The sequence below is a fragment of the Alosa sapidissima genome, chromosome 8, assembly GCF_018492685.1.
Source record: "Alosa sapidissima isolate fAloSap1 chromosome 8, fAloSap1.pri, whole genome shotgun sequence".
Classification (NCBI taxonomy): domain Eukaryota; kingdom Metazoa; phylum Chordata; class Actinopteri; order Clupeiformes; family Clupeidae; genus Alosa; species Alosa sapidissima.
This window is the reverse complement of record NC_055964.1, coordinates 6342243-6365395: the sequence shown is the minus strand read 5'-3', so window position 1 is coordinate 6365395 and position 23153 is coordinate 6342243. Positions and strand designations below refer to the sequence as shown.

At 39.6% G+C, this 23153-nt stretch overlaps 2 protein-coding genes across 6 annotated transcripts; one reads left to right on the top strand and one right to left on the bottom strand.

Moving 5' to 3' along the window:
- Positions 1–364: 364 nt before the first annotated feature.
- On the top strand, positions 365–22790 carry LOC121715242 (beta-microseminoprotein-like). The gene is made up of 6 exons (XM_042100730.1): positions 365–369; positions 11012–11014; positions 21238–21249; positions 21571–21664; positions 21902–22022; positions 22628–22790. Exons 3-6 carry the CDS (start codon positions 21247–21249, stop codon positions 22752–22754), a joined length of 345 nt encoding a protein of 114 aa, XP_041956664.1. The 5' UTR covers positions 365–369; positions 11012–11014; positions 21238–21246; the 3' UTR covers positions 22755–22790.
- Positions 1533–19989, bottom strand: LOC121715229 (fibroblast growth factor receptor 1-A-like). 5 transcript variants are annotated; one of them, XM_042100710.1, is made up of 10 exons: positions 18172–18422; positions 17794–17904; positions 16373–16419; positions 14349–14515; positions 10999–11122; positions 9148–9338; positions 8017–8161; positions 6003–6202; positions 5503–5592; positions 1533–1545 (listed from the first exon to the last, which is right to left on the bottom strand). In XM_042100710.1, the coding sequence occupies exons 2-10, from the start codon at positions 17865–17867 to the stop codon at positions 1543–1545; spliced, it is 1041 nt and encodes a 346-aa protein (XP_041956644.1). In that variant the 5' UTR covers positions 17868–17904; positions 18172–18422; the 3' UTR covers positions 1533–1542. The 5 variants fall into 5 exon arrangements, with proteins under 5 accessions (XP_041956644.1, XP_041956641.1, XP_041956643.1 ...); XM_042100707.1 differs by lacking the exon at positions 1533–1545 and adding an exon at positions 19903–19989 and having other exon boundaries at positions 3965–5592; positions 18172–18366; XM_042100709.1 differs by lacking the exon at positions 1533–1545 and having other exon boundaries at positions 3965–5592; positions 18172–18237; positions 18332–18378.
- Positions 22791–23153: the final 363 nt, after the last annotated feature.

Here is a 23153-nt window from a genome sequence, read left to right as displayed (position 1 = left end):
TTGGGATTACACACAAACAAACATCATTACCTCCAAGAAGTGGGCCACTGTAGGGTTGTCCAGCAGGAGAAGGCCATACAGTGCCACCCACTGGACAACCAGCGTCACTACTCTCTTTGACCTGCACCAGCCCAGTGTCCACTGATTGCTCAGAATGGAGAGTGAAACGATCATTAAGGAAGTGTGACCTCTGACTTAACCAAACCTACCTTTGCTTTCCTTTCAGAAACACAGAAAACCTAAACCATATAGGGAAGTTCTATAGTGTAGTTTATGTCTAAAATCTTTTACTATAAACAATGGTCAGTCAGCGGCAGTTGTTTTGGATTTGGATATTACTTCGGCAGGACGGAGCACAGCTCTTCCGATGTCATGAATACATAATATAATATACAAGAAACTGCACACAAATGGATCTGCAGAAAAAGACAGCAAAACAACTGTCATAATCACTCTATAAACACTAACTATTTTTTTATTTTTATCACATAAATATCAGAGCAACTTCAGCCATCTACAATGTAACTGGTATATTTCTGAGTTTCACACCAGCTGCCTTCACACATGAAGTGACTTACCCATCTGGTCATCTGGAGTGTCCAGGTTCATTGAGAAGAGCGGGAACTGGGGGATTTGGTCAGGTGTCCCCAACTTCACCAAGAGCCTGATAAAGACATCAGGTTTCATGCTAGGCACAGACGGAGAGAGGACCATAGAACACATGGCTTGTAATAAAGTGATCAGGCAATTTCAGTTAATTTAACAGCTATGTCATTCATCAGTTTAGTAGTTAGTCCCCTCACACCAGAGCTTTTGTTTGATTACTATTGTTCATATTTCTCATTGCTAAGTTAGCACAGCCAGAGTACTCACTTATTGCTGCAGGATGCATGTTCTGGTGCTCCTGGAGCAAACACCTGTTTGGAGCTCCTCTTCAGGATGAGTGCTGGTTCGTCCTTCTCCTTAACATGCACAATGTTTGCATTCACATCCTTCAATACACCCAGTTTGTGAGGACATGCACAAATATTTACAACTCAACCAAAACAAATGTGCATGTGCAAACACCAAACCACCATACACATGTACTGTATAATTCTAGCATAGTAATGCAGGGCCACTCCCGTTAGGACTCTTACTTTGAGGATGCTCATAAAATCTCTATTTCCTACTCGAAGGAAGTGGCAGACATGCTCTCGTCTGACCACTTGAAGCCTTCTCTTAATGGAGACTAGCAGGTCCTGTTCCTCATCCAGGGTAGTCATCTCACATCTGTGGAGGAAGAACATACAGCATGGTGCACTCCTTACTTCAAGTATCTCACACTCTGTTGTTTTAGTCTTAACAAACAAACTTACAAAAACAAACAGCCATTTTTTCAATCATAGGCCTGTTGTTATATTCAAACAGATGCATATACATGTAATCAGTGGACCTCCCTGTTGGTGGGGAATTGATTTAGGCCTACCTTGCGGTTGGAGATGATATTAGGAGAGTCCTTCCAGATGACATAATTGGAGGTCCCATTGACACCCTGACTGATCACTGAAACACAATGAAACCATAGGTCATGCCCTTGTTTTACTGTGTCTACATCCAACGTATCTCTCCTGCTTTGTGGCTTGTATATAACAATCAATAACAATTGATTAGTGTGGCATTCATTCACACTTATAGACTGTGCCCATCCTGACTTCAGACTGAAGGATCATAACAGCAGCCAGTTCCTTACGGAACAAAGATCAACAGGACATATGCTAACAGTTCAACAGGCCTTTAGACTACACACTCTCAATGGCGTTTCTATTTAGTTCTGTCTGTCTGACCTTTTGCCGTCCAGCTTTTGCCGTCTGATCTCCATCAGACAGGCCACTCCTCCTGCTTTCTCTCCTGTTCCAGTTCTCTTTTCTCCTCCACACCATCTGTATCCACACTGTCCCCTCTATATGTCTTATCATAAGCAAGGTCTTGGGTTGCCTGGACAGGTTGCTGGACCCTGCCTTGTTCTCTCCAACTCAATTTTGAGTCGGGCCAGTTCATACAGGTGCCATGTCTCCCGTCGTAACCTTGCACTCTCTAGAAGGTCTGTATACACATGGTCCTCTGCCTCAGTTTCTGCCCTAAGGCAGCATACAAAACACAGACCTCTCTTCAAAAATGACATTTCCCTCACACTGTTAGAAGAGACTGAGCACAAACTACAAGCTGAGACGGTTGATATAGGAAACCTCTGGATAATTTTTCAAAAACAAGACTGTTCCTCTTGTCTGCTCATATCAGAGAGGGTTGAAGCGGATGTTTGCTCACATGTTACTTTACTATGATGGCTGGCTGCTGTTCCAATAATTAGCACAAAAGTTCCCAGAAACACTCACCTTTGGGTCCCCAGAGCTAAGAGCCTGACATCTTAGAATGATTCCCCATCTTCTAATGAGAATCCATTGTGTCTGTCCGCCTTCCATTTATTATACGAGATGGAAATCAATACTCTTTTCACTTGTGGTTGCTCATTAGGTTGGAATTTTCAGGAAATGTTAAAAACTCTTTTTACCTTGTATCCCTTTTTTTAACCTCAAAAACATATTTTACCTTGTATCTGAATGCAGAATCATGGCTTGTAAATGTTAATGGTTATTGTTGTTATGAAGATTTGTTATAATCACCACCGCTACGATCATATAGTTTTTTTTTCTTCTGGATTTTTTTCTTTCTTTTTTTTCTTCATTAATTTTGTGTAACGATTCCCGGAAAACTGAATACTGGTAAAGACAAAAAAGGATAAAAAGTAAGTAGATAACATGTTAAGATAGAAGTATCTATCTATCTATCAGATAGATAGATAGACACTTTATTGATCCCTAGGGGAAATTCAAGGTCACAGTAGCATACAGACAACATACACACACACACATTCACTAACAGCAGAAAAAATAATTAAAAGTATATAATATACAAAACACAACTAAGCAATAAGGACTGCAGAAGATAAAGAATATACTAAATATACTAAAATACAAATTATACTAAATAAAACTTAATCTAAATCAATTCTAAAAAATTAATCAATCAGGTGCGCTTGCAATGACTGAAGCAGGGACTGAGCCTGTGGTCCTCTGTGCATAAGGTAAGGTAAGCTGCTCTTTGTGAATGAGTGTCATGGTGATGGTGCAAATGAGAAAGTCAAACAGTGCAACAGTGCAAGAATAAAGTCTATATATCTATATAAATAACTAAGAAAGGTATAAGTGTGGTCACAGTTCTGTAACTCCAGTATTTTCTTCACCGATTTCTTTCTTTTGCTGTCGCATTTTTCTCTACTGAGCTCCCCCTACAGCTTTGTGGTGCATATTTCACAACCATGTCTTTGGTATTTTCACTGCCTCTGCCATGATGAACATCTAAAATATGAAGCCATCTTATAGCTTATAGCATGGCTAACCGGTGCTTGAGGGGGGCATGTGTATGTCCAGAGAATTGTAAGACTTTTGTGTTTCTTCCTCGTTCTCGCTTGTCACGGGACTTCCTGATTCAGACACTGCCGGCACGCTAGTGCAGATAGATCTGGAAGGCTGGTTTTCTGTTAGAAGGGTAGAGGGAGCAGGGGAAGATGCCTTTCTCGCCACAACAGGTCATTTGACCATCACAATGATTTCTAAACTGTGTTATTAAGTTGAAAATGTTGCATAGTTCCCATTTAAGTTCAAAGACTGTAATTAAGAGCTCAAAAAGTGCCTAGTGAAGTGCTAGAAGAATTGTGTGTAAGTTTAGAAAGTTCAATTAGGCATTTGAGAAGGGATCTGTTTTTAACCAGCATTAAGCTACACTTGGGGCACTTTTGACAATTGTGAAATGTGTTGCATGCAACCTAATAGCCAGAGGTGGGCACAAATACATCAAAAACTATTTTGTTACAAATTACAAATACTGGCTCATGAAATGTAACAAAATAAAATACAAAATACTGATGTTAAAAATGTATTTAATTAAAATACAAGTAATTAGTAATTTGGAAATACAAAAATACCCACACAATAATCATGGTATACTAACAAGGAATATTATTGAAAATGTATCCCCAAGAGACAAGAAATACTATTTTTGATTGGCTGGCAGGGGGCTATTAATTCTGTACATTGGGGCACCTATGAAGTAGATCTGGTAAAAAAATATAATCACCATCCCATATTAATGTAAACAATGATTGAACTGACAAGCAGGCTTCGCAACAATGGAATCAACTGTAACAAAGCAAACTACCCACCATCATTTTCCGTAACCAATGAAAGTAATTGAACAGGTCGGCCTCTTTTTAAACTGAACTACATTTCCCTTGTTGTGCTACAAATGCATGCCTACTGGCAACATGGGGGATAAACAGAATAACAACCTATAAGGTGTCCCAATATACGGACTGAATTAACTTGGGAGAGAATTCCACTCCGGGAGGTCTTTGTCTCCGTCTCCTCCATTATTTCTGCATATTATCAGGACACCACAGCGGATGTTACTCCTTACATAAACCCTCATGTCAAATCCAAGTTCTAATTCTGTCCTGTAGTGAGAATGAACATCAGCTATTAGGTACTCAAGGTCATGGGGTCAAAGGCCGTGGTCCTAATATTCTCCCTCAGTATCTTATCTGTATCGTTTTCACATTTTAGTCTTGTAGCACTTAACACACCTGACAATTCAAGCTCCTAGTTACTTTTTAATTTCTTTCAACTTCCTGACATGTTTTAAGGGGTTCAAAGGGGCTTTAAGTTCTCTACTACAGGGTATTTACATAAACAAAAATTTACATAAACAAACAAATTGGGTTTACACCCATGTTGTCCTTACAGAACGGTGATAAAGTTGACCATTTTGGCTCTCTCAATTGACTTTTTTTCAACTTTACACATGTTCAGAGGGGATCATAATAGAAGAAAGTTGGATCTAACACTTTTAAGTTGGTCACAATGTGGCATACTACAGCAAGAAAAATGGAAAATGGGTAAACATTTCATGCTTTTCTTCCAAAAAAGGTAATGAAATGTTTAGGTCAACTTTACAGTTGAATATAGGGAATTGCCCAAGGGATATCTCCAGGCACCCAGCCTATTCTTAAAACCAGATTCACCAAGATTCTGGCCTTTGGCTTTATGATAAGCATTGCCTATTGTCATGGTTATAGTGGGTAGTATATTTAATTGAGTGATGGCATTTTGGCTTATTTGAGAAGTATTTAAGTAGTTGAAATACTCAAATACAATCCCTCAAAGTATTTTGTTACAAACTACATTTGAGTTTTTCCAATCCTGCAAAATACAAATGACAAAATACGCTAAAGTAATTAAATACATATTTTAAATACATATAATTAAAATACTGCCCATGTCTGCTAATAGCTAAGTGCTTCTTCACCCAGTATAGTGGGCTCGACTATACTTTAAACATACATCAGACACCTTGTTGGACAGTCAACCATGCAGAATGATAAAATGTCCTATAGGAGTTCCCCACCATGCAGCTATACTGCCCAGCATCCTCTAAAGTCACATTCTTTATTTGTAGGACCTCCATTTCCTTGTCTGTGGTGTTAGGCCCAGTGGACTAGAAGAGAACAAAAAGAACAGATCCATGATAGAGATTTTAGAGAGAGGGAGAAAAGGGCTGAGCAGGACCCTACTGAAGAACATGTTGGCATACAACATTATTTTCAGATGACATGTGTTGATCACTCACTGCCATCCAAAAATATGCCCTGGGTTGAAAAATGCTTAAACGGAAGAGAAAGTAGCCTAAAACACTGTCCAGACTTTCTACACAGTTCTACAGTTTATCTAAGCTTATTAAGGTATACAGAGACAGGTGTATCTCTGTATGGATTCTGTATGGAGAACTAACTCTGTACAGTGCTACCAGTAGCCAAGACTTAAAATATTGTCTTGCTTAAAATGGTGGTAACACAACAGGGCCTCTGCATTGTTTAGTGGGTGACAGTTAACATGTCATAGACCTACCTTTAGCACCCGAACAAATGGCAAACCATCACATCCAAAACGACTCCCATGGTTTTCAATATGCTTCAGCCACTGGATATGGGGCTGGGGGTTACTGAAGACCTTACACACAAACTCCACATCACTACCCACCACTACAGTGCGATCTGCTGGCAGTTTTGGCATTGAACTGGGGAAACAGGAAGTGTTGGGTTTTGGGTCTATCAAGGTTCACACACACAAACACACACACACACACACACACACACACACACACACACACACACACACACAATCAGGTGAATCAGGTTCTTATCCTCATCTCACCATGCTGTTCAGCTCTCACACATTGTAGGCCTTTTGCTCTTCATAATGGTGCATGTTCACATAAAAAAATGTTTTCCATCCTTCTTCATTCTTCTACATTAGTTCATTGCAGTTACAAATTATTGTATCCATAGCTTCCAGCAGGCTGCACATCCAGTGGCAACATTTGTGAACGGACTGTAAACAGTGGCATTGCCAATCCGCAGATTTAGTTGTCTGCACTCCTCTAATGTCATTTGTGGTGCTAACTGAATAGTATCATTCAGTCCCAAGCATATGTGACGAGTCACAGAACTGACCAATGAAAGGACACAGAAGCGATTACATCAACGTTTTTTGGTATATCCAGTTTTTAATATTTTTTTTCCGAAGTGTTTACAACTTAGTGTTAACTAATAATTGTTGCAAATTGGTACTATGAACAAAATATTAGTGCATTCGTGGATCTACATCCTTATGCATGCTTCCTGCCAGGACTTTAACGGGCTTTTCCCAAACCACGGAAGTAACGTCGACGCAGCGGTATAGTAGCAGATAATAGCATCCATCAGGCAAGTCTTATTTAAATAAACTCCTGGTGTATTTACAAACTTTTCAATGTCACGTTTTATGAGTAAAGAACATACTAGTTTTGTACCACTCAGGGCATTATTAGTGGGGTCATTTACGAGATAAAAGTTGGTACCATTAGGATTCTGACAGTGCTACTCGACCAGGGTTCGACCAAGGGAAAACAGGTTCAGGGTGTTTGGCTTGGGGTCATGGTGCAAAGGACCCTAGAGTGAAACTACTCCGAACCATCGCTTTAAGTTTACAGGCTGGTTTTAAGTTTCAACATTTTAGTAGCCTGTTTTAATAAATGCAGCCTTGTTTGTCATGTTTTTGTCATGCATTGGAAATGTAAGGTTACGGTAACAATATAAAGTTATTTGGAATATTAATAAGGTTATTGCCCCAGGACACTTTGAATGGTGACTTTGAAACTTATTCTTTAACACTCCACCGGTGTGAGTAATTATTAGCAGGGTAAATAATTACAGGTTAATACTGAGCTTTTAAGCTACTGTGATAAGGTATTTGGGGCACACTGAAGGCCTCTTTTCTTTTGTGATTATTAGTATACATATATGTTGTTGTTTTGTTTATTACTTTCTATTTTAATTTTTCATTCAACCAGAGGGTGAAGTGCAAATAAATTCGCTACTTAACCAGTTAATATCCTAGTCTTTTTGGTTTGAGTGAAAGGGTGGGAATTTATAAGGTAGATGCACATTCACCCAATACTGACACGGCCACATACTGTAGCTATAGATATATCTAGCCTGCCCCCTGAATAGAGTAATCAGTAAATGCTAAATTGTTGTTCCTTAATGGGTACACTTAATGGGTAATAACTCTTGGCTATACAGAAATAGACATGAAAAAAGCAAAACATATGACATTTAAGGCCAAACAAAAGTAAAGCTGGCTTTTGACACTGTAAATAGTTTCTGAAAGTTACCCCTGTTCACGCAGTAACCACAGTCTGGATTACACCTGGCAATTTACAGATGGAACATTTTCAATGCAAAAATATGTAGCTGCTGTGCCTGAAGCTGTACATTATCCGGAATACCCATTCTATCATTGCATTCCGGAATACCCATTCTATCACTGCATTCCGGAATACCCATTCTATCACTGTATCACATAGTGTACATTTTCCTACCTTTATAGACAGTCAACCATGCAGAATGGTAAGAAATCCCAAAAGAGTTCCCCGCCAAGCAGGTATACTTCCCAGCATCCTCAAAAGTCACTTTCTTTATTAGCAGGACCTCCATTTCCTTGTCTGTGGTGTTAACGTAAGCAGTCTAGAGTTAGAAAAAAGGAAAAGGAAAAGTTAGAAAGGACACCAGCAATGAGCAGGTTCATGTATAAAGTGAACTGCCGATCAGGGCAGGGTAAGCTGAAGAGAGAGAGAACACAATGTACCTCTCTGCATGAGATGGGCCACAGGGAATTGTATGCAGAAGACCTAGGAACCTGACCATCTGCAGCTCAGCAGACACCCATATGTGCGATTATAACCTCACATACTGTATAACCATCCCTAACGATTACAGGTACAGAGAGGTTATAATAAGACCTTTTTCTGAAGGGAGTGCATTGCCTGACTTTGTGTCCCTTCGTAGCCCTGTCCCTTGTTTACAAAGATTTCTCTGGATTCTCTGAATATTTTAATGATATTATATTCACAATTTCACATTGAGGAGCATTGTTCTTATATTTGTCCACACCACAGTTTCTTTACTTACATGTATGAGAAACTCTATGATACTCATTTTGTTGTCTTTATCATTAAACTACTTATACGCCTTTGTTGTCCACATCCCTACTTTTTAAACACATGTTGCTGGCATCAAATTTAAAATCAGCTTATATTTCCCATGAAATTTTCACACTTTCAACATCTAATATGTTGATGTAACTGTTTTTAAATGCGAGTTTAAGAGCTTAGTAGATTATCACATTAGGTTTTTATTTACATTTTACACAATGTCACAACTTTTTTGGAATGGACCTAAAAATGAAGTTTGTCCATTTAGTCCATTCAACATAAAAAGGACCCAAAAGCTGCCATCTGGCGTCTACTGGGGTTGTATACAGACATGCAAATAGCTCATTGCGGTTCCAATCCAGAGGAGTATTCTTCTCTGAAAAATAAAGTTGTTTCGCTTTCCTAACTTCCTTTTTATTATGATACAAATAATTAAAATACAATTGTAGAACCACCAGCTTTGTTTTCCACTGGCAGCCAGCTTTCCTGTAGTAATTCTTCAAATTAGTGATATCATACCTTTAGCACCCGAACATATGGTAATCCATCAGGTCCATAATGACTCCCGTTGATTTCAATATGCTTCAACCACTGGATGTGAGGCTGGGGGTTACTGAAGACCTTACAAACAAACTTCACATCACTACCCACCACCGCAGTGCGATTTGCTGGAAGACCTGCCTGTAGGATGGGCCTGTGAGGACAGCGTGCTGTACATGCACACACACACACACACACACACACACACACACACACACACACACACACACACACACAGTCTTTTAAAAAGACTCAAAAGCATATCAAAGGTGTATCACAGCTATAAGAACTGCAATTTGTCTGGTTTGAGTTTAGCCTAACAGGTGCAAATCAACAAAACACGTGCAAATAGATGATGAACACCTCTGAACAGGTGGCAAACGGGTGTGACAATGACAGCTCCTTTTTAAAGAAATCTGGCTTGAAATGTAAGTATTTGGGTTTATCCTAACATTTTAATGGCACTTAAAAGTGATGAACACCTCTCCTTTACTGTCGTATGTACGTATGTAGTTCGCCACCTATTCAGAGGTGTTCATCACTTTTAAGTGCCCCCCGGTAACGGCTCCTACACACAGCTGCGTGCATCGCGTTGCTGGAGATGCATCCCATTCACTTTACATGGGCTCACGTCATCCGTTGCCGAACTGAATTGTGGGTCCGTCGCGTCGCGTTTCTCCCGTTGCTTGCGTTGAGAAGTTCAGCTGTTGCTGCACCGACAGACGGCACCGGCCAATCAAGCCAATCTACAGATGGCACCAACCAATCACATTACGGTTTTACTTCAAGTCATTTGCATAGCTACCGTCGGGAACACCCACTGGCATGCGTTGACGGAACGCACCTGTGTGTAGGAGCCGTAACACTTCTGTTGTGTTGTGATTTTCACGTTTCTGAAATGGAAATGTTTTCTGAATTTGCAGCGCGTTTTCTAAACGATGTGCACGTGTTGTCAAATGAAGATGAAGATGTTTTCTTAAGTTGTTTGTGTTGCACATGTTTTGTCTATTTGCACGTGTTTTGTTGATTTGCATCTGTTGTCATAAATTGCATGTCATTTTCACCTGTCGGCCACGTATAATACACCTCAGACTTGAAATCACTTCACAACACTGAGACCACAATTTCATGGCCCAACTCATAACAGATCCCAAACGAATTAGGCTACTTATCCAGTCCAGTCTCTGTGAGGATAATTGCCGCCATTTTGTTGAAACGACTGCAAGTCAAAGCAGCAGCCCCTGGGTCAGTTGGAACTGTTAAATATGTTGACTGAAGTCCAGAGGCTAAAAGCTGCTTTCAAGGGGGGAAAAACCCTCCCCTTCATTCTGATGCCTGATAAATACAAGCCTAATGAAGCAGAAAACAAAATGTTCAGACTCCGATCTGCTTTTGCTTTTCTTTGATTTTCTTTGATTGTGGAGATCGCGGCGCCTTCAGAGTGGGCAAATTAGGCCTGCTCTCAAAACCAATCAGTGGAGGCGAGGTTCTGGAGTGATGTCGTGCCCTCAGAAATATCTTGCAAGGCTTTACGGGCCAATGGGGTGTGATTTTGACTGGGTTATTCAAATGTGACTCAGTCACAGGCTGGTGTGGGTGAATCTAGATCTTGGCCTCATATCACCTGCCTGTTGATCGCTCACACACTGCCGACTTTGCATGGGTGTGTTAGAACAGTCTGACTATTGTTCTACTTGACGCTGCATGTTGACACATAATTTTAAACACATTTTCTATCCCTCTCTATTCTATTCAGTACATTGCTATAATACGTCAGTAAGTCTTATTGTTTTCTCAGGTTACCATAAAGCTAACCAACATGGTACTGACGTATGACATCCAGCTGGTAAGTATGGTTGATGCTGCCATACTGGTTCTCCACCACACAAGTGTAGTTCCCCTTGTCTGAGGGCACTACATACTCCATGAGGATGGTCCACATGTGCTCTCGCACCTAAGGAAAACAGAGCCAGATGATTCAACAAGATGAGAACTAAGAACAGATGAATATTATATTATGAATCATTCACTGAAGATATATAGGCTACGGTTGCGGCTATACATATACATTCACAAAAGATCAGACTCCATGATGAGGGTACAGTACTGCTGTCGCACCTAGAGCCGAGAAAATAACTCAAGTCATTAGATTGTAGGTTATTTGTGGAGGGTTCTTTATTTGGAAACTGAAATCTGCATTTTTCTCTCGAGTTAAACTTGTGCATGTCTGTTCCAATGCTATGAAGGCATATTTGTGTTGTGGCTATGTTGTAAGAATGTCAAATTAATATAACGAGGCTTTTGCGCAATAAGCGAAAAAGAAGAAGCAGAAAGATGAACAACAATGCGCCTACTGCACCACTTGGTGTTTACGAGATGGAAACAAAAGGGAAAGGCGTTTAAGATGTCCATTTAAAGGATAATTGTGGTATTTAGCACTTTGAGTCCCTTTTCTGGATTGTTTTAGATGAACTAGAGTGGTGGACACAGAAATGCTGACGATGGGTCCTGTCTCGACTTTTTGACTCGTTTAGAAACTGCTTCAGAGTGGCTGGCTACAGGCATGCACAAACATGTCCTTAAAACACAGTTTTGAAAACTAATGTTAAGGGTTGTGTTAAGGACATGTTTGTACATGCCTGTAGCCAGCCACTCTGAAGCAGTCAAAGGTGATCAGTGGTGGAATGTAACGAAGTACAAATACTTCGTTACTGTACTTAAGTAAATTTTCCACGTATTTGTACTTTACTTAAGTAAAATTTATAGTGCATACTTTTGACTTTTACTTCGTTACATTTTACAGCAATTATCTGTACTTTTACGGCGCTACATTTCTACAACACCATCGTTCCTTTTTACGATACATTTTATAATCAGTTTTTTTTTTCTCTCTGACGAACACGTTTGTTTTACCAGGGGGCGGGGTTGCTACCAAAGATTCTGGAGCGCTACGTGCATTCTTAGAAACATAAGCTTCTAGTCTAGACCAGGCAAAGCGTGAGCTTGTAGCCATCTGCATTCGGTAGGCTATATTCACCAGACCCATGGCTACACTGTACATGCAACTGTGTTCTGTGCCTTTCTCTGTCTGTTATCTGCAGCGTTAGGGCCTCCTCTCCGATGAGATTGCTATCCACGGATCAGCGAAGTTATAGGCTATGCCCATGCTTCTGTCACACGTCTGATCATTTGCGGCACAAATGAATGGTAGACTATTAATGAACCGGTGGCCGGAAAAAAACGTAACATTTTCCAGATTAGGAAATATTCCTTAATTGTGTGTGATCAAATAAAGATGCATAGCCTACAATTGGGGGGTAGTAATGTGAGCGTTCATTCAATGTCTATGCGTCTGAACCTAATCATAAAGACACCTTTCTCAGCAACTTTTCTGTTCAATCAGCATAATTGGCATTACGATCCACCCGACGTTTCCCTTGTCTACCCCGTTAAACTTCAGGCTCTCGTGTTTTGCTGACTGATATTACTCAGCAGATCACCCTAGTTAGATAACCAGAATTACAGTCTCTAGAATTGTAGGTCAGAATGTAAACTGGGCCACAGATGGTAAGCACAATTGCATTAGCTTAAAACTATCTAGTCTAGTATAACCTAAAACTAGCTTAATTAAAATGCCACAGCCCATACTGATTTTTCGTTTTAGAATATAGTATATAAATCATTATGCAAATACTTTTACTTTTAATACTTAAAGTACATTTAAAAGCAGGTACTTTTTACTTTTACTTAAGTAGGGTTGTCATTGTGGTACTTTTACTTTTACTAAAGTAAATATTTCTCTGTGTATTTGTACTTTTACTTAAGTACTGAGTTTCAGTACTTCCTCCACCACTGGAGGTGATTCAAAATGCGAAATTTGGTTCCAAAATGTTGCGAGATGGGCATTGGAAGCAGATGCATCATTGCAAGGGGAGCAGGCAGATATTTGAGTTTGCGTTAACAGAGTAGACCTATCCACTTTCTGAGGAACATTATGGAAACACTGAATTGGAAGCCTACATCAACGGCTACTGAATATCCCAGTTTCTAAAACAGTTGGTCTATAAACCTTTAGAAAAATGTCTTTAATTCAGACTGCAAATCATTTTGTGACCCCTCCAATATGTTTGCCAACCCCCCTGGGGGTACCGACCCCCAGTTTAAGAACCACTGGTTTATGCTACTACAGCCACTTCAGATTTCAAAAGTGGAAATTGGAGGCACACAACTGCACTGCTTACAGTGTTTTCTCTCATTAATTACATTACCTCATGTCAATACAGCAATATCACATTGTTATGATTTCCTTGCTGAACACCTTAATGAGATAGAGGCAGGGGTTAAAGTGGAGGAGAACGGGGTGGAACGCATTTCATACCAACAATATAGCGCAATGATATTGTTAAATAATGGTGAGTTAATTTTTCGTGTGTAGGCAACCGACAAATTGCAGCCTGCCTCTCCTTCAGGAACACGTGTTCAACAAATCAAAATATAATATCACCCCCTGGCCACGCCTTCACTAACACCCTGTTGTCCCTTCCCGACGTTAGGTTCTCGTGGGTCTCCTGTCTGGTTTGAGTGCACATGCATCTGTTCACGCATGCAGATGAAGTCGCTGTGTTTACAGTTGCTGTTCTAGCCAGGGCACGTAGATGTTGGAGGGAAGTTAAAGTCGAAGGTGAAGTAATGTTAAAATTTCACAATTTAAACATGTCAAATGCAGGGCGGTATATGGAACTTATTGCTTTAGGCTATCATCATCATAACTATACCACCTGTGTGTGCACAAACATTTTCATCCAGATAAAAATAAGCAAATCTAACCTCTGAATTTCTTTTCAAAGTGCACCAGATTGATGCATTTAAATGTTAAAATATACACAATTTTCAGGGACTTGTGCCCCAGTGCAGTTCTAGGTCTAGTGACACCCCTGGTACAAATCAATATGGTGGGCTATTTTGACTGACAGGGGTGACCAAGAAACTAGCAATTCTTGTCAAAAAAAGTATTGCTACACCACAATACTCAATATATTGTCCAACGGTGAGTCATTTTTCCCCATTGCACCGACACTGGATTTCAGGGTTCCCCCACCTGCCAAATCCCACTTTAACCACTGCATAGAGGAACATATGTGTGTTGGTCACCAGCATTGCTACTTGCAGATACAGTTTACCTTAAATCCTCCCATGCGCTGGTCCATTTTAAACTCCTTGCCATTCTTAAACCACTTCATCGTTGGGGTGGGATTGCCACTGGCCTGGCAGCGAAACCTGACCGTGTTGCCCGCAGGGATGACACGAAGTTTCTTCATCCTCGGTTGAGTCCACTGTGGGGACATCGCTAAAATCACGAGCGATGGAATGATGATTACTCACTCATAAAGATTACTCACTCAACACTGAGACAGAAAATTCCTTCTTCATTTTCTCGGGCATAGTCTAGTGTGGGACCATTGTTAAAAACAGGAGGCAGTGGATAAAGATTACTTGTATAATGAAAGTAACGACTATGCCATCTTAAAGCAATCAAATTAAGTTTCTGTTTTTTTCTGTTTTTTGTTTTTTTTTTGTTACTGTGATCCTCCTACAGTTGCAGAGTATTTGTATTTTACACAAATGTCATAAATAGGATATTACTCATGTATATATGAGGACATTCTCAAATGAGTCAGGTATCAGACATCTGATGGAAAGGCACCAGGTCTCAGGAAAAGTTCATGGAAATGCACAGTCAGGTCTCAGGTGTCATTTGAAAAGGCGTCAGGTGTCAGGAAAACCTCTGTCAGGCAAAATGGTCTTAAACAAAAAGGTGTCAGATACTGTAGGGCAGGTTGCTTATTAGCTAACTAAATTGTCAGACCATGTAACGTTAGCTCTTCTACAGAGCTCTCATTTCTATTATTTGTAAGATTATATTATATAAGCCGGTATGTTTTATTTGCAACATCATAAATTAAACTCGCCGAATTATAGTCTTTGCTGCTACCTAGTTCGCTCATGTTGACCCATCAGTGCTCCTATTGTAGTGCCATGTATCTAATAATTACAAAATTGGAGGAGTCACCAACCAACCTTTCAGATTAAATATGAAAGCAGATGGGACAAAGGCTCTAAGAAGGCCACTCTTATCACATGCATGACTGATTAAAGGCACTCAAATCCATTCATAAGTGAAAAAGTATGTAAACCTAGCTAAAGTTGTCTAAAAAGAGGAATAACAAATCATATTTTGGACATTGATCTTAATGCCTTAATTAACAACATGAAGAAAACCTTTATGGACACCACGTTTCTTTGTGAATGAATAATGTATCATAAATAAATAAATGTTCTTCCTTTAAATAAAGGGGGCATGAGTGCTCTCCATTCTAAAGGCATATCTGTTCAACATGCAGTTAGTTCATTAAGCGCTTCTTATGCTTTATGGTTTGTATAGGATTGCTTATTTGAATTAGGCTGTTGATTGCCATAGTAGTTTATTATTGATATTCTCCTTAATGTAGTTTTGCAATGCTATTGTTATTATATTATTGATTGAATGGACATTATTGTTTATTTTTGCTATTTTCCTTCATTTTCATTGTTTATTTAATTAGACTATTGATTGAATTGACATTGTTGTTTATTATTGCTATTCTCAATGTAGTCTGACCAACATTTTAAATTACCCCCTGTTAAATTGAAGTATTATATTATTTTGTATTTGTATGTCACTTTGGACAAAGGCATCTGGCAAATCCCATAACCATAAGTATACACACCCCTATGCATCCTGATAAAGTTCCCTTGGGCTTTGGAATTAAAATAGCCCCACATCATCACATACCCTTCACCATACAGGGTGGCATGGTTTTATTTCAGTTAGCCTCATAGCTGGTTTGATTTGCATTGAGAGGTGATCTTATGGAAAGTACCCCTTGATGATCTCCTCCACTTCATTTTTTAAGATGAGTTTTTTTATTACACTTTTTAGTCAACTTTAGTATGGGTTCACATACTTTTTCATGGCACTGTATATTTAAACTAAAAAAAATATTGTGAGTAGCCTATATATATATATTATACTTCTGGGTGGCACAACATATTTTTCAAAACAGGAAACATCCAAACAGTGTTGCCATCTTAACAAATTTGTTGCTAGATTTGGCAACTTTTCAGACCCTGTCAGCAACTTTTTTTCAAAATATTGACTAGCTACCCATAGGGACTTTTGACTTTCCATGCAAGAGAGTTGTCAGCATCGGCCTGCAAAGGAGACAGAAACACATCCATGTACTATGTGGAGTGAATGAATGACAGTATGTTTCCGAGATAATAATTGTGATATAAGCTGAGACAAAATAGAATCTGAATCACACATGGCCAAACCTCGACTTATGACTGTATGAAAAAAATCAGTTCAGAATAGAATTCTTGATATCAGAATATCTTGATAGTGATTTATTATACTGTCTATATATCAGATATTTTGACACTGTAAATTAAATCCAGTGCATGCCAGGAATGCCTGATATATGTCCTGGCCTATAACTGTGTTATATCATGCAGGGATATGGTAACCTGACTCTCAGCAGATGAATTTCGTTCCGCCTAGCTCCACTCACATCCATCTGGGATCGCTTCCGTTGAGAGTGATTTCATGGTGGAGCCAATCAGGACGCAGGGCGGGAGTTTCATAGATGTGACGTAGCGTAGAAGCGACTGTGAGACTGTTCTCAGCGTCACAGGTTGGCTTCGATGTGAGTGGTTGAAGTAGCACGTCAATAGATGACGGACAAGTGGCATATCCAATCATATGCAAGGATTTTTGAAAAGGCCCAGCCTTCTGAAACACCTCTCCAATAGATCGATCCCAGTTGGATGAGTGGAGCTAGCCGGAATGAAATTCATCCGGAGAGAGTCAGGTTAGGGATATGCCACTTTTATTCAGATTTTGACACACTGGCAACCCCCAGAATTTGCTCTGCAGGTTAAATGGATGTCAATGGGTTCCTTTCTAGACTGACCTACAGAGCATATTTAAATTTGCTAACAGGTTTGTCTGGGTGAGTGAGAAAGAGCTGGTTTATCAACTTTTGTGAAAACTGGGCCTAGTTCAGTGGTTCTCAAACTTTTTCCATCATTCCCCGCTTTGGAGGTGCGGAATTTTCAAGCCCCACCTGACCCCATCACCCCAGAAAAAGGGAAACGGTAAACTATTATTTTCCCATTTGGATTCCATGTTACATTTCCTGTCTCAGTCGCCTCAGTGTAGCTGTTTTGTTTTCAATGTGTGATCTTCCTTGTCAAAAAAGAAAGGCATTAATATAGGAACATTGTGGTGCCCCACCCGTCATGCCATCATTGCCCACTAGAGGGGTCCCGTCCCACACTTTGAGAACCATTGGCCGATGCTATCAGACAGCATATACTTTATCTTGGAGTGGTACCATTGTAAAGTGAATATATTGCATCGGTGCTGTTGATAAAAGTAAGGGGATACCCATGTGTGACTCTTTCAATGGAATCTTCATAATGATTTACTCATATGAATAGAGGATGGAAAAAGCAGGGTAAAATAGGATAAAAGAGTAAAGTGTAAAAGGCTAAAATAGACTGTCAGTAAGATGGTAAACATACCCTCTGACAGAGTCCAAAGAGCCGTCAGTCCAGAGCAGCAGCAGCAGCAGTGGTGGTGGCATGCTCCCCGTCATCCTTATCCTGCCGTGGGCTTCACAGCTGGGGAACGCTCTGGATGGAGAGATCCACAATGCATACAAGTTAAAACTTTTGTATTCAAAGCATAGTGGTTACAACATCTGATCAAACATGTAACTAAGACACATAATGTGCTTTAATTAAGTAGGTCACAATAACTACTACTGGCAAACATAAAGGTAGTTCCCTGAGATAACTACTACTGGCAAACATAAAGGTATTACCCTGAGATAACTACTACTGGCAAACATAAAGGTATTACCCTGAGATAACTACTACTGGCAAACATAAAGGTATTACCCTGAGATAGAAGTTCAGCAGTTCCCCTCAAGTCCTTTTTTCAATCTGTCCAATTTTGTAACCAATTTGTGAGTTCATAAATCCACTTAAAACATAGGTTCCAGGTGTTAATGATGATATTGTCATAGATCGGTGTTAAGGCGTAACTCCCACTGGTCACCTGTTGTGGAGTGAGATGGAGCGTGGACCCTCTGTCTGCCAAAAAATGTTAAAGAAGCAAATTAGATTCTCTGAGTCTGTAGCCCTCAACGCCAGCCCTCAGACTACTTACATGACTGAATTTAAAACACTGTCTCCCCCTGTCTCTCAAAACACCTCAGTACAAGCAAGAGTGAAAGAAAGAATGATTGAACAAGTATGCAGTAAGAAAGTGTGGGGTGTTACAAATCTGAAACAAAAGGGTTGTGTAGCATGCATTTCAACACAAGCATATGTTTAGCATTATGTAATATAAAAAAGAGAGTTATGTAAAATTAAAAAGTACCATTGCCATTAAAGGTTGTTTTAAAATGAATGAAACTGGTTGGTAACTAAATAAATAATAATAATAAGAAATGTAACAAGGAAACAGGCTTTGATGTAACAAAAAAAAAACTGCCGTTATACATGGCATGTGAGTTTACAGCATTAGGCTACACGCAAAGATATCAATCTACTCTTAGACTAGGCCTATACTGTATACAGTCTATGTATCTACCTATCACATCTGCCATTGCCTATCGATTTATCTAACACACAACCCAGTATCACGTCTGTTGAATCAAGTTATGTATGCTATGCTAATTTGTCTACCTGCCTATTTTACATACCCAGCTGACATTTGCTAGGTCATTACATTTTAACTGTACTTTTGTAAAACAGTTCAATAATAATATTGTCGTCATGTAATGTTGAGACGACTTTTCATTTTTGTTTCATCAAGCTCAATCACAAACTGGAGCTGCCATAGGCCTATTGCAAAGGCACTTACAGTATATGCTAATGGCGCTTTCTTTTAGATTTGTGTTTATTTTTTTCAGAATAAAGATGAACACAAGCAGTATTTTATGTCTATTTTAAATGTAAGTATTCTATTTCTTTCTTTTTAGAGACCATCACACTTTGGTTATAGTGTGCATAGTTGTTTTGAATCCTTGTGTAATAGGAAAGCCTGAATAATATGATACTATACTTTAAATGTAGTGTGTCCTGACCCCTAAGTAATGGCTGAACCTCAATGTCCCCCTCAGGTCTAAGACTTAACTGATATCCATAGATAAATGACTGAGTCTGAAAGGCTGTAAGGGTACAAAATGCAACAATGGGAAATGACCTATTGTTAATTTGACAACACCAAACATGTGTAACCTCCAGGGGTAACCCTGTGTTTCACATCACAACATTATGAATTGTTGGTAATTCCCTTAGGTAGGCTAAAGTTTGCATAAATGTTGACTTATGGAAAGGGCACAGAAAGGGTGCGAGTGAGCCCTCATGCACTTCACAATTTCACTATGGGACCAACCAAAGCAGTTACAAAGTTAGCAGGAACACGCATCAAAGGCTGTGAGGGGGGACACTGAGATTCAGCCACTGTGTGTGTTAGCAGAACATTTAACTGGGGATCATGGGTCCTGAGAACATCGCACCCTGGTAATAGGGCCCTGGGAAAATAGGACCCTGGAAACAGTAACCCTAAAACAAGGAACTACATTACGATTCTGGAGGAAAAGATCAAGCCGAGAGACCTACCCCAATAGACGGCATTGGACCATTTAACCACACAATGATCCAAAACATACAGCCAAACAAGGCAAGGAATGGTTAACAGAGAACAGTATCAACATTTTAGAGTGGCCCAGCCAGAGACCTCAATCGGTCAAAAAAGTGAGCACAAGGCCAGAGTGATGGCAAAGAATCAATCCTGCCTCAAAACCAGGATTGCTGCTAAAAGGGTACGGTCTAGAATCGTTGTGGAGACATGGAGAGGCTTGATAGGTATTATAAGAACCATTTTGAGAACTGTGAATGCAAATAAAGATGTTTCCACTGATTAAAAAGGGTATGAATAATTTTGGACATGCCATTTTTCATAAAAATGTTAAATAAGAAAATACTTTTTTTTTCATTCCATGTTTCTACCACATTGTAATACAACCTTTAGCCATGTGGCGGTGTCATTTTCAGTCAGAACAAACATATTGGTCAAGAGAAAATTTACAACATTAAATCAATATTTGCCAGGGGTATGAATCATTTTGTTCTTAACTGAATGTATAGTCATCTTAGATGCAAGTATAGTGCCCCCCTGTGTTTATTTACCCCTTTTATCCTTGCACTACTGCAACTGTGGCATAAGAATTTTGCTGTATTGCAAAGTATATGCAACAATAAGACGAAACTAGAACTAGAGGTATGCTCCTCCCTCATGCCATCCCTGTTACAAGGGGAATTTACAAACAGTCAGCAAACATTAAACAGAAAACCTGTCTGAAATAGAGACTTCCTCCTCTTTGTGATAGCTGTCTTTGTAAATGAAAATGCTATTTAACAGAGTCAAGTGTCTGCTGAACAGCAAGTCATATAAGACATATTTTGACTGATCCACAATAGTATGCATTGCAACACAGGTGAAGGTTCAAGTATCCAACCTGTGTCCAGGGTAAATGACCAGAACAGTGTGCTTGTGTACAAAAGCCCAGAAAGTAAAGTTCATTGATAAGCACCAATATTTACTGTGTTGGAAAACATCATCCATGGCAAATATTTGAAATCTTGTCTACTACTATTGTTTTGGCTTAAGAACAAGTATTATTATAAAATAAGAGGAACATCAAGCTTACATGTTAAATATGGAATATATGGTGTTTTTTTTGTTTGTTTAAAGAGTAGGCTATATTAGAAATGTTTGCAGAGAATGGTGCCGGTGAAAAAGTGCTAAGCTGCTGTTTGCCAGGCTTTCTGGTTGGAGCTCCTCCGATAACTTAGCTCCTCCTTCCCATGTCAATATTGAAGGATGGTTCTATTGATGTAACATTCTCTGCTAAAATACTTGACACAGCCTGACTATTGCACCTACAACCCCAGTTTACAACCATGGTAAGCCTATTAAAGTCAAATGATTCCATTGAAATGGTTAAATATGATTAGTTTCTATTAATACCACTACTGTTTGTGCATGAAATAGCTTGGATTTTGCCCAGATTCTTGATATGTGATAATCCTGAGAAATTGTGCTGAAGTTGTGGACGTGATGAAATGATGACAAGGATATTTATATAGCTTTCTCACACATACAGTGAGAGAGCGATTTCTTTATTATTATTATTATGTTATATTCAAGAGCAGTGCTGCTAAAACACTGTTTGTGAGAAGTGTCATAACAAAAAGTGAGACATCTTTCTCTTTGTGTCTGTACAGAGGTCTGTAGCTGCCCTACTGATCACTTGCTGCCTGGTTCCCCTGGTCCATACAGCCTGCTATATGGAAATGGCAAAGGTTGATTTAGAACAACGTATGTCCATGTCTGAATTATATTTCTAAATCTATAGCCTAAGTGTGTTAAGAAACATAACAAAAGTGTTTTACTATGCAATCAATGAACAGTCCAAAGAGCCAAGGATAGATTACATAGTTCTTGTGCGAGAGCTCAAACACTGTTGTAAAATGCATGTACAGTAACATTGGCTTATTCAAATGGTTTTGAGGTTATGTGTTTTATTGACAACACTTGAGGTCTCTGTTTCTGCAGCGGGGCTGAGGTTCTGTGAAGATTCCTGGGATCACACCCAGCACCGTGTTGGGTCAAACTGGGTGAACTCTGGATGCCAGAGCTGCAGCTGCAGTGCCGGCGGCATGCAGTGTTGTGACAGGTTTGTGCAGCATGACCACTATAAGCAACTTTATGGAATGCAACAGAAAGTTCCACTGACTTGAAAGGGTCTCCCCACAGCACGCTGGGGTCCTGTCCACCCTTTTGGGACTTAAGTAAAGAATAATATCCTTATTTTTTATGTTTACAAGGGGGGGGGGGGGGGGTTCCATGAATAAATATTACCACTAACATAAATAACAACAACAAGATCGTATTGCATTGATCATGTCAATGTCATTGTGATATTCATGGCAGCTGTAATCTTATTATTGACCAAGTTGTGACAGAGTTGATGTTAGTCAATACTGGAGTAATTCTGATGCTTCTCTGCTTTTCTATGAAGTGGTTTCTTCCCTAATCATCAAAACATTTTGCCTTTTTTTCCTCACCATAACAGATGTATTACCGGTACTTTTATCCAGTCCACATTTCAGGTTGCATGAAACGAGATGAAAGAGATTAGTTGCCGTATTAATTGATATAGTCTAGCATATTTGTATGTTTATAGAAATCTCCTCCCTTTCAGTCTGGGATTAGGCTTAATCTGAATAGAGGAAACTAGCCTATGATGACCACCATGCATAAATGCTGCCTGTTTTTCAGAATGGCACGACCAAGTGGATATCCTGCAGACTGCGAAGTGCTGTATGACTGGAAGGAATGCACCTATGAAGTAGTGAAGAAGAACAATCCTGATATTACATGTCCCCATAATGCAGTTGGGAAATAATAAGCTTCTAAGTGCAAGAATGCATTATGTAACATGGCAGAGAGAGTGCAGTGTATCTTTTAGTGTGTTTTATCTAAGGCAATCTATACCTGTGATCAGCATTAGTATAAGTATAAGTATATATACTCTTTTGATCCCGTGAGGGAAATTTGGTCTCTGCATTTAACCCAATCCGTGAATTAGTGAAACACACACAGCACACAGTGAACACTCGGCAACCACAGCGGCGCTCGGGGAGCAGCGAGGGGTTAGGTGCCTTGCTCAAGGGCACTTCAGCAGTGGCCCACTGGTCGGGGCTCGATCCGGCAACCCTCCGGTTACAAGTCCAAAGTGCTAACCAGTGGCCCACGGCTGCCCCATTAATCAAATAATGAAGAAAAAAAACATGAACAATTGTAT